General features: G+C 38.3%; 1 protein-coding gene across 2 annotated transcripts in view; it reads right to left on the bottom strand.

Annotated features, from left to right (window-relative positions):
• Positions 1–12410, bottom strand: part of Pik3c2a (phosphatidylinositol-4-phosphate 3-kinase catalytic subunit type 2 alpha) — a 105843-nt gene that overhangs the window by 21738 nt on the left and 71695 nt on the right. For both annotated transcript variants that reach the window (XM_042691321.1, XM_042691319.1), the window contains exons 14-20: positions 10447–10558; positions 8554–8699; positions 4551–4739; positions 4014–4107; positions 3505–3599; positions 2477–2657; positions 603–707 (exon numbers count right to left, since the gene is read on the bottom strand). In XM_042691321.1, the coding sequence (XP_042547255.1) occupies positions 603–707; positions 2477–2657; positions 3505–3599; positions 4014–4107; positions 4551–4739; positions 8554–8699; positions 10447–10558 (922 nt within the window). The remainder of the gene's footprint in view (positions 1–602; positions 708–2476; positions 2658–3504; positions 3600–4013; positions 4108–4550; positions 4740–8553; positions 8700–10446; positions 10559–12410) is intronic.

Raw genomic sequence — 12410 nt, 5'->3', positions numbered from 1 at the left:
TATAAAAACAAATTTTGAAATTTAAACATATTATAATATGACTAAAATATCTCTGTAAAGTCAGAGAGGCAAAAATTTTTAAATCTGAGATAAAAGTTTTAAAGTTTTCTAAGTGTCCAAATCCTTCAAATTTAATGAACAAAATTTAGTGATGAGATCTCTATTTCTTCTACTTATGGGTACTGTTACAATGACTTATGCATGAATCAAACACTGACAAAAATATTAATAAGCTAGTAGCAAAGAAAACTTATTGGTTGAGGTCCTTGGGCATGCAAGGCAAGCACTCAACCACAACCGAGCTGTATCACTCATCCAAAGCACACAGTAAAATAAAATTGGCTAAAAAGCTAATTTAAGACTTTCAGACCAACTTCAGAGGAATAACAACAAAATCTAAGGTACTAAATAATGTTATACCTTTTCTCTTTCAGTAATAGGTGCTAAGACATAGACCCTAATGACAAAGAAATTTGTTTTCCTAAGTACTTATAGCCAAACTATGCAAGTTTTATCCTCATTTGCTATAAGAATATCTATGCATTTCCCTTCTTCTATATGTTATTTTGGAATTTAGTATGGGTTCTTAAGTATTAGATCACCTTAATATTTAATTCTTTTGCCACTAGACTTGGTTTGAGAGGAAGCCGACATTTATTTTTCTGAAAAAACGACTGTACACGTTCCATACTCCTCTGGAGGACAACCTATGGAAGAAATGGTTACAATCAGTACATAAAAAAGTTGTACTAGGGGCTAGGAAGGTGGCTCAGTGGTAGAGTGCTTGCCTTGCATGCCTGAGGCCCTGGGTTCAATTCCTCAGCACCACATAAGCAAAAATCCGGAAGTGGTACTGTGGCTCAAGTGGTAGAGCACTAGCCTTGAGCTGAAGAGCTGAGGGACAGCGCCCAGGCCCAGAGTTCAGGCCCCACGACTGGATCCTCCCCCCCAAAAAAAAGAAGTTGTACTAAAGAAATTAATTTTTGGGGGGGAGGGGGGGGGAGTCCAGTCGTGGGGCCTGAACTCTGGGTCTGGGCACTGTCCTCAGCTCTTCAGCTCAAGGCTAGCACTCTACCACTTGAGCCACAGCGCCACTTCCAGATTTTTTTCTTTTTGCTTATGTGGTGCTGAGGAATCGAACTCAGGGCCTCATGCATGCAAGACAAGCACTCTACCACTGAGCCACCTTCCTAGCCCAGAAGTTAATTTTTACTATAAAAAGAATGAGCAAAGGATATGAACATATGGAGGAAAAGTGTATATGGTAAACCATGTATATGCGAAAATGTTAAAGCTGGGGCTTTAAAGAGGCTCAGGAACAGTCCCACGCCCTGAGTTCAAGCCCCAGGACTGGGAAAAAAAAGCCTCTGGAGTGACAGAGGGTGAGATTGAATGGTACACAATGTAATCATGTGTGGAAATGTAATACTGAAATCTTACTCTGTATAACTTAAAAAAAAAAAAAAAAGTTTTTTTTTTAAAGGTTTTTTGTTTTGTCATTTGTGGGACTTGAACCCAGGGCCTGGGTACTGTCCCTGAGCTTTTTTTGCTCAAGGCAAGCACTCTACCACTTTGAGCCACAGTTCCATTTCTAGTTTTTGAGTGGTTAATTGGAGGTAAGAGTCTCATGGGACTTTTCTGCCCAGGCTGGCTTTGAACTGTGATTCTCAGATCTCAGCCTCCTCAATAGCTAGGATTACAGTAGTCAGCAACGGGCACCCAGCTGTCTTGTTTACTTTTAAAAACCAAATTATCTCTGGAAATTACAATGTGGTAGAACTTCTAAAAACTAAGTTTACAAAGCTATGAATGTGTTTATTTAAATATTTAAATTAAGTGATTGCTTATTAAAATTGTGCCATCATTTAAGTTATTTAAATATTTTTAAATATTTATACTAAATACAAATACTTTTAAATTATTTTCTTATTTTCCTTTTATTTTTATTTTTTTTATTTTTTTGGGGGGTCCGGTCGTGGGGCCTGAACTCTGGGCCTGGGCGCTGTCCCTCAGCTCTTCAGCTCAAGGCTAGCACACTTCTACTTGAGCCACATCGCCACTTCCGGCTTTTTTCTTTTTGCTTATGTGGTGCTGAGGAATCGAACCCAGGTCCTCGAGCATGCAAGGCAAGTGCTCTACCACTGAGCCACCTTCCCAGCCCTTAGTTTTATTTTAAAACTTGAAAATTTTTGTATATATTTAAAAAGTCACAAAGTCCGAAAGACAATTTGAAAATGGTAGACTTCATATTTTACACTATAAATTAACAATTTTGATCAGAAAAATTAATTTGCATAATTAAAGCACTGATCTAAGTGCTAAATGTTCTAAAATGTTTTACTATATATTTAAAGCAGTCCTTGTATTTTATAATCTGATCAAAACAACAAAGGTGTAGTTAAGGCTTCAACTGGGAATCAATTCTAAATATACTTAAATATCAAAAGCATGTATATTATTTTTCATGGGTACATACCTGTCTGGCTGATCCACTGGCCTGCCTTACTTTTTCTGCTACTCCTCCTAAAAGCTGTACAAGTTTCATCTGCTTAGAAAGTTCTTCTCTAAGTCCTTCTCCTCCTACTGAGAGGAGAGCGCCCAACACATGTTCATATCGGGCACCAAACTGTGTGTCATGCAGGGCATCCTTGAGAAGCCTAAAACAGCAAAAATTTTTGTCAGCCACTTCTGAAAAATGGATGAAGCTTCCTCAAAAATAAAGTTAACAAGTTCTGTTTCTGGTATCTAGGAATTTATTTTAAGCCATATAGCAAGTAAAAACTAATTAAATACAGAACTATAATGTGCCAAATATTTTCCAATAGAAGGTTTTGTTATTTTTGGTTTTATTTTGCAAGATAAAATTTTAGTTTCCTGATAATAATACATTCAGAAAGACATCTGGTATCCACAATAAATAGTCTTTTTTTGTTGTTTGATTGTTTTTGTTTTTATCTTGTCGGTCATGGGGCTTAAACTCTGGGCTTAGGTGCTGTCCCTCAGCTCTTCAGCTCAAGGCAAGCACTCTACCACTTGAGCCACAGCACCACTTCTTGTTTTCTGAGTGGTTTACTGGAGATAAGAGTCTCATGGACTTTTTCTGCCCAGGCTGGCTTTGAACCCTGATCCTCAGATCTCAGCCTCCTGAGTAACTAGGATTACAGGAGTAAGCCATCAGGCACCCGGCAATAGTCTTAAGTACACTATTTCAGAATGTGCCATCTCGGGGCTGGGAAGGTAGTGCTCAGTGGTAGAGCGCTTGCCTTGCATGCATGAGGCTCTGGGTTCGATTCCTCAGCACCACATAAGCAGAAAAGAAAAGCCAGAAGTGGGGCTGTGGCTCAAGTGGTAGAGCGCTAGCCTTGAGCTGAAGAGCTCAGGCCCAGAGTTCAGGCCTCACGACTGGACCCAAAAAAAAAAAAAAAAAAAAAAAACGAAACAGAATGTGTCATCTCATAGATAATAGCAATGGAAACATGTTACTCAATAAAATTTAAATCTTACCAATATAAACTGTGTGCTATCTGGATATTTCCCAATGCTCTGGACAGAAGGAAGTGCACTAATGAACTATTCAAGTAAATTTCATATTTCAAAGCCTAAGTGTAGAAAAAAGTAAGAATTATTAGTGGTCAAACACATACTAAGTTGTTGGGATGACATTATCAAAATATTAATCATAAAAACTCATTATTATTCTTACTGATAAAAGTATGATATTTACCAAAAAAAAAAATCTAACTGGGCTGTATATAGCTAAGTGGTAAACTACTTTCATAGCATGTGAAAAGAGATGTATTCAGTCCATAGCACTATATAAACACAGGTTAATTAATGTAGGCCAGTAAACAAAAATCAAGGAAAAGCACTAATCTAGTTTGAGAATTAAAAATTCAGGTGGGGCAAATCAAAATTGCCATACATGGCAATTTCAATCAAAATAGAAAGAGGATCCCTTAGCAGGTTCCCTCCTTACAAAAACCAGGGTAGAGTCAAAAGAAGAAAAAACTCACTTGCACAAACTGTGGAAGAAGATCTGTTAGCTCATCGTCACTAATAGCCTCAATCCAAGCCACAGCTAGGGATCTCACTTCCTGATCAGCAAATCTAGAATATCAGAAATTCAAGATTTGACAATGATTTCTTTCTAGTGAAGCTGATTTCCTAAATATACAATCGCAATTTAATTTTGACAGAGGAAATTCAAATAGCTGTTCATTCAAAAATAGCTGTTCATTCAAAAGCAATAATATTTGTTCTTTTTTAAAGAATAAAATTTCCCTTTACAAATACAGATTCAACATTTTGGAATTATTTGGAAACTTTAAGCACATAAAAATTAGTTTTAGCTCTACAATAAGTCAATATTTACAACTTAAACTCCGTTCTAAATGACATGAAAAACTTTTTATGAGTAGTTTTATGCAAATGATCATGCTTATATAAATACACCTTTATAAATTTACATTGTATGGAACTGCTTCTTCTGCAACATACTATTACTAGAAAAAGTGACAATACAATGGAGAAAACACATGTATTTGACCTACTTTGAATCAAGAAGCTCCAATGCAGTCAGTGGGCACAATGGTGGCCATTGGTGAAGTAATGAGTAAGTTTTGGCAAGATTAACCCATTTCCAGTTTGGGGCACTTGCTAGTATTTTAGGAAGGCAATTTGGGTGTTTGAGGCAATAATAACGTTTCTCCCACAAAAAGGCTTTATCTTCTTTAGAAAGTCTGCATACACAATATAATTAAATAAGCTCATTGATATTACAAAAATGACATAGTTAAATTCCCAATGATTAAAAATACAAAGAAGAAATTCATTTGGACAGCAATTTCTTGGTGGAATCATTAATACTATTGGAATAGAAAAACAGAATGGATAGCCAAGATTGCCAATTTACCCTCATTTAGAAACAGAAACAAATCATTCTTACCTCATAAAAGACCCTTAGTTATGAAAATAAAGGTTAAGGGGGCTGGGAAGGTGGCTCAGTGATAGAGTGCTTGCTTTGCATGCCTGAAGCCCTGGGTTCGATTCTTCAGCATCACGTAAGCAGAAAAAGCCGGAAGTGGCAGAGCACTAGCCTTGAGCTGAAGAACTGAGGGACAGTGCCCAGGCCCAGAGTTCAGGTCTCACAACCAACAGCAACAACAACAACAAAAAAGAATTCATTGTATGTACCACAAAACTAAGAAAAGTAAGGGAAGGGGTGAGTCACAGCAGCTGAGAATGTTGAAGGGGGGCGACACTGATCAAGATGCACTGTACTCATACACTGCTTTGTTAAATAGCACCTCCTGTGTATAACTGTTTAACGATAATAAAAATAAAAATAGCATAGCAAAAAAAAAAAAAAAAAAAGAAAAGAAAGGTTAAGGGCTGGGAAGGTGGCTCAGTGGTCTAGAGCGCTTGCCTTGCATGCCTGAGGCCCTGGGTTCGATTCCTCAGCACCACATAAGCAAAAAAGAAAAAAGCCGGAAGTGGTGCTGTGGCTCAAGTGGAAGAGTGCTAGCCTTGAGCTGAAGAGCTGAGGGACAGCACCCAGGCCCAGAGTTCAGGCCCCACGACTGGACCCAAAAAAAAAAAAAAAAAAAAAGAAAGAAATGAAAATAAAGGTTAATTTAGTAAAAATAAAAATTTATTGAACTCCAATAAGATGTCAAAATAAGATCTCACACTAATATCAAGAAAGTTGGTTCTGGTGGCTCACATCCGTAATCCTAACTACTCAAGGGGCTAAAACCTGGAGACTACCTCCAAATAAGGAGTTCAAACACCTGGTACCCTCTCCACACACACACACACACGCATGCACGCACACGCATAGACAAAAATAATAGCGGCAGAAGCCAGTGGCTCATGCCTGTAATTCTAGCTACTCAGAAGGGTGAGATCTGATGACTGAAGTTTAAACTCAGCCAGGGCAGGAATTCCACAAGACTCTTATCTCCAATTTGCCACCAAAATGCTAACTGGGGAAAAGCGAAGAAAGGGGTAACATTGTCCAAAAAAGAAATGTACTCATTTTCATTACCTGCCTTGTGAAATGGTAACCCTCTGTTAACACCTTAATAACAATAAAATTACATTAAAAAAATAAGAAGGTAGAAGTGAAAAAAAAAAAAAAAAGCTGGAAGTGGAGCTGTGGCTCAAATGGTTCAGTGCTAGCCATGAGTACAAAAGTGACAGTGCTGACCCTGAGTTTAAGCCCCAGAACCAGGGGAGGAAAAATGATAGCAAGGATCATCATTTTATGTAAGTAAAATTAAATGTCATATAGAAAACAAATGTTACTCTGAAATTTTAGAAAATGATTATATTGTTGAATTAAGAAAGCTAAAATAAGCAGGGCACCGATGGCTCATGCCTATAATCCTGGCTACTCAGGAGGCTGAGATCTAAGGATCGCAGTTCAAAGCAAGCCCGGGCAGAAAAGTCTGTGAGACTCTTGTTTCCAATTAATCACCAGAAAACCAGATGTGGCACTGTGGCTCAAGTGGTAGAACACTCACTGGCCTTTAGCTGAATTGCTGAGGGAGAGTGTCCAGGCCCAGTGTTCAAGACAAAAAAAAAAAAGTTAAAATGAACTTAATTTGAAGATTCTAATTGCATTAAGCTTAATGAATGTTCATATGAACATCCATAATTAACCAACATTAATTTCTCTATATTTTACATATAATAAAATATATTCACTTCATGTAAAGTACTGAGAAATATTCAAATACTGGAAAAGGTATACAGTAAAAGTCTCTCTCTTAATTCTTCCCAAAGGACCTCTTATTACTATGCTTATTTTTTCACAAATACTCTATTCATGTAGAAGCACCCATATGGGAATATTTTCTTTTCATTTCCTTTATGTTAGTGGTGCAACTGCATATACTAATCTACTCTTTTATTTCTTCATTTAATATTACTTATACATTAACATGTAGCTATTTTCTTAACAGTTATATTCTTCCACTGGATAATTTCACTAGTACTGATGGGTATTTTCAGTAGTTTTTAGCAATCCAAATAAATATTACAATGAACATTCTTGTTTCGATAAAGAAGTATATAAGTAGTTTCTCTAAGATATACAGCTGGAAGGAACACTGCTGAGTTGCAGAACAAACACATTGTAACTTTCACAGATTTTGTAAATTATTCTCTAAAAGGAGAACAATTCTGCCAATAGAGTAATTATCATGTTTTTGTATTTTCAGCACCACTTTATAGAATGAAGCATTTTGATTTTTGCCATTCTAATGGCTGTAAGCTAATATGCTCCATTATTTTATATTTTCTTGATGACTAGGAGGTTGGAAATATTTTTAGATGTTTAAAAGGAACTGTATGTCTTTTTCGAAGAATTGCCTGTACATACTTCCTTTCTTTTACTACCTTATCTTACTAATATGATAAGGCTCTTTATAGAAAAAAGAAGTTAGTCCACTGAAATCTATTGTAAATATATTTTTTTTTCAGTTTGCTTACATTTTTATCAAGTAAAAAGTGACTTGGAAGCTGGGGACTGGTGGCTCAGGCATATACTCCTAACTACTCAGGGGGCTAAGATCTGAAAACTTCAAAGCCCAGGCAGGAAAGTCCACGAGTCTTTTTTTTTTTTTTGGTGGGTCATGGAGCTTGAACTCTGGGCTTGGATGCTGTCCCTCAGCATTTCAGCTCAATGTCAGCACTCTACCACTTGAGCCACAGCACCACTTCCAGTTTTCTAGTGGTTTATTGGAGATAAGAATCTCATGGACTTTTCTACCTGGGCTAGGTTTTGAACTGTAATCCTCAGATCTCAGCCTCTTAAGTAGCTAGGATTACAGGAGTGAGCCACCAGTGCCCAGCTCCTTGAGTCTTTTATCTCCAATTAATTGCTGGAAGTGGCATTGTGGCTCTCAGTGCCCAGGCTTTGAATTCAAGCCCCGCAACCACCAACAACAACAAAAGTGACTTGGACAAGTTTCCTAACTTTGTTTTCTTTTTTCTTTATTTCTTTTTTTTTTCCTTTTTTTTTTTTTAACTGGCCCTGGAACTTGAACTCAGAATCAAGGTGCTGCCCCTGAGCTTTTCTGCTGAAGGCTAGCACTCTACCACTTGAACCACAGCTCTACTTCCTGCCTTTTTGTTGGTTAATTGGAGGTAAGTCTTACAGACTTTCCTGCCCAAGCTGACTTCAAATTTGCAATCTTCAGATCTCAGCATCCTGAGTAGCTAGGATTACAGGAGTGAACCACCAACGCTCAGCTATGTTTCCAACTTTTATGTAGTCATATAGTTTTTCTTGATGGTACTGGGGACTGAAACCAGGATTCTGCATATACTAGGCAAATGCTTACCACTGAACTATACCTCTAATTCCCATATAGTCATTTGATACAATTTTACAATAAATATCATAAATCACATGGCACTCTGAGGCATGCAAATCATGTACTAAATCACTTGTAAATTATGAACTAAATGACAGCGTTTAATATAACCCTTAATTTGAGTTTTACATCGTAGGAAATTCCCAAGCAAAATAGAATAAGCAAAGCATACCCAAGTGATGAATCTCTGTGAAGAATATCAAGAAGTTTCTCTTTTATATCATGTTCCAGTGTCTCTAAGTCTTGTTGCTGTGTAACACTTCTGTCAACTTGAGGATTTGTATAAATAATATCAAATGTAGGAGAAGGAAAATCAACCTTAAAGTTTTAACAAAAGTTGGTGAGTTTATAAGTCCATGAAACTGCCAAATTAGCTTTATGAAGAACTAGCATTTTTTAGCAATCAGGATAGATTAACTGAGTATCAAATTAGTAGTTATTGTCTTTTTGTTGAAAATGATTGTTAATATCTGGTAATTCTCAATAGCAGTATATAGTGTACATATATATAACATATTTCTTGTTTTAAGTTTTGGGTTTTTTTTTTTTGGTTGGTCATGGGGCTTGAACTCTGGGTCTGGGTGCTGTCTCTAAGCTCTTCAGCTCAAGGCTAGCACATTTAAGCCACAGTGCCACTTCTGGTTTTCTGGTGGTTAACTGGAGATAAGAATCTCACTGACTTTCCTGCCCCGGCTGGCTTTGAACCGTTATCCTCAGATCTCAGCCTCCTGAGTAGCGAGGATTACAGGCGTGAGCCACGGGCACCAGGCTTATTTCTTTTCTTTTTTTTTTTCTTTTTTCTTTTGGTCTGTTGTGGGGCTTGAACTCTGGGCCAGGGCACTGTCCTTCAGCTCTTCAGCTCAAGGCTAGTGGTCTACCACTTGAGCCACAGTGACACTTCCGGTTTTCTGAGTGGTGTACTGGAGATAGGAGTCTCACAGACTTTCTTGCCTCTATCCTCAAATCTCAACCTCCTGGGATGGTAGGGGAAAAACAAAGGAGGAGGCAACAATGCTTGATAACAAATGTACTCATTACCTTGCTCATGTGATTGTAACCTCTCTGTACATATTTTCACAATAAAAAAACATTATAAAAAAAAAAAATCTCAGAAGCCGGGCGCTGGTGGCTCACGCCTGTAATCCTAGCTACTCAGGAGGCTGAGATCTGAGGATCATGGTTCAAAGCCAGCCCAGGCAGGAAAGACTGTGAGACTCCTATCTCCAATAAACCACCAAGAAAACCGGAAGTGATGCTGTAGCTCAAGTGGTAGAGTGCTTGCCTTGAGCTGAAGAGCTGAAGGACAGCGCCCAGGCCCAGAGTTCAAGCCCCACGACCGACAAAAAAAAAAATCTCAACCTCCTGAGTAGCTAGGATTACAGGCATGAGACACCGGTACCCAATCCAGCTTCTTTTCTTTCTTTTTTTTTTTTGTTGGTTGTGGGGTCTGAACTCTGGGCCTGGGCACTGTCCCTTAGCTCTTCAGCTCAAGGCTAGCACTCTACCACTTGAGCCACAGGGCCACTTCTGGCCTTTTCTGCTTATGTGGTAATAAGGAATCGAATCCAGGGCCTCATGTATGCAAGGCAAGCACTCTACCACTGAGCCACCTTTTGGCTACTTTTTTTTTTTGTCAGTCATGGGGCTTGAACTCTGGGCTGAATGCTGTCCCTCAGCTCTTCAGCTCAAGGCTAGCGCTCTACCACTTGAGCTACAGGGCCACTTCTGGTTTTCTGTTGGTTTTTTGGAGGTAAGAGTTTCACAGACTTTCCTGCCCAGGGTGGCTTTGAACCGCAATCCTCAGATCTCAGACTCCTAGGTAGCTAGGATTACAGGCATGAGCCACAGGCGCCCAGCTGGCTTATTTCTTGTAATTAGTTTAAGACATATTTTTCTCTTTCTCAGAAACTGGAAAAGATTTTATAAAAGGTTTTATGACATTTAAGTTGAAGATAGATAAAAGATTGATTAGATTCCCTCAGTAACAACCCAGATCATATTATACACAGACACTTTTTATAAAGAAATTTAAATTTAAACCTTTCCACATGTCAAGAACCTTTACCTGTAGCACTATTCTTTCCATGACATATCCTTTTTTGGGAATTGTTCCAGGAATAGAATTTACATGTGATGAAGTCCAAAGGTATAGAAGTTTAGTTCCACATGTTAAAAACCTTCATGAATAGAGAAATAATGATTTTCATTTAAAAATCCAAAACTTTAAACACATGTCAATTGTTAATGTGAACAGAAAGTATCACCTCTCATCTTTCTTTAAGAATATATCAGGAGGGGCTGGGAATGTGGCTTAGTGGTAGAGTACTTGCCTAGCATGCATGAAGCCCTGGGTTCGATTCCTCAGTACTACATAAACAAAAAAACAAACAAACAAAACCTGGAAGTGCTACTGTGGCTCAAGTGGTAGAGTGCTAGCCTTGAACCAAAAAAGCTTAGGGACAGTGCCCAGGCCCTGAGTTTAAGTCCCAAGACTGGCAAAAAATAAAAATTATATTTATATATATATATATATATATATATGGATTCACTCTCTATATGTTACTAACATTTTAGGTAAACATTTGAAATACTGAAGTTTAGTATAGGAAAGAAAGGTGAGAATGAAAAATGTACCTTGAAAAGAATAATCTCTAGGCCAAGAAAAGGAATCACCTGTCCTCAAACAACTTCTATAAACAAGAAGGTATAGAGGATAGTCATTCAAGATTCTCTAGACAGGGCTCTCAGGGTGGTGGTATGGATTAAAGAACTGCTTCCTAATGTCTACAATTAGAATAAGATCACACAAAAAAAACTGCAATTTTGCCGGGCGCTGGTGGCTCACGCCTGTAATCCTAGCTACTCAGGAGGCTGAGATCTGAGGATCGCGGTTCAAAGCCAGCCCAGGCAAGAAAGACCGTGAGACTCCTATCTCCAATAAACCACCAGAAAACCAGAAGTGGTGCTGTAGCTCAAGTGGTAGAGAGCTCGCCTTGAGCTGAAGAGCTGAGGGACAGCGCCCAGGCCCAGAGTTCAAGCCCCACGGCCGACCAAAAAAAAAAAAAAAAACACTGCAATTTCAGGGCAAATCACATTTTTTTCATTTGAGATGAGAAAAATCTGTGTCTTTTTTAGCAAACTATTAATTAATTAACTAGCTAAGGGATGGGCTTTATGAGCTGCACCATCTCTGTTGCTAAGATTCAAGTTTGCTGTTGTAATAGTAGCTATGAATACATAAATGAATATTATGCTATATTATATATCTCAAAAACCAGGCAAGGGGGTCAGGTGCTGTGACTCCTCCAGAATCCCAGATACTTAGGAGGCAAAAATAAGGAAGACAGTAGTTGAGGCCAGCTGGGGCAAAAACTTATCGAGAACCCCATTTCAATCAATAAAGCTGGGTATAATGGCATGTCTCTATCATTCCACCTATGAGGATATATAAACAGGAAGACTGCAGTCCAAGCCAGCCAGCCAGTCAGCCAGCTCAAACAAAAATGCAAGATCCACCAGGGGCTGATGGCTCTCACCTGCAATCCTAGCTATTCATTAGGCTGAGATCTGAGAATCACAGTTCAAAGCCAGACTGGGCAGCAAAGTCCGTGAGACTCTTACCTTCAATAAACACCACCAGAAACCAGAAGTGGTGCTGTGGCTCAAGTGGTTGAGTGCTCACTTTGAGCTGAAGAGCTGAGGGACAGCACCCTGACCCAGAGTTCAAGCCCCACGACTAAGAGGGAAAAAAAAAAAAAAGCAAGATCCTACTTAAGAAAAAAAAAATGAGGGAAGGGTTGGGGATTCCTGCCTATCAAACACAAAGCCTGAGTTCAAATCCATTGTATAGTGTTATTTCACCTAAAAATTTGGTTACAGATTTCTAAACAAAAAACGATTTCCTTTTAAAGTAAATATAATACCAGTCACCCCTAAAATAACTACTAGTTGATACCATGAAATATTTTGTCAGTATTCAAATGTCCTTGAGAGTCTTAGCTTTTTAAAAAACAAAACAAACAAAAACAA

Source organism: Dipodomys spectabilis, unplaced genomic scaffold (assembly GCF_019054845.1).
Source record: "Dipodomys spectabilis isolate Male_0828 unplaced genomic scaffold, ASM1905484v1 ptg000145l, whole genome shotgun sequence".
NCBI lineage: Eukaryota > Metazoa > Chordata > Mammalia > Rodentia > Heteromyidae > Dipodomys > Dipodomys spectabilis.
Note: the sequence above shows the minus strand (reverse complement) of the source record. Positions and strands in the feature narration are given on the sequence as shown.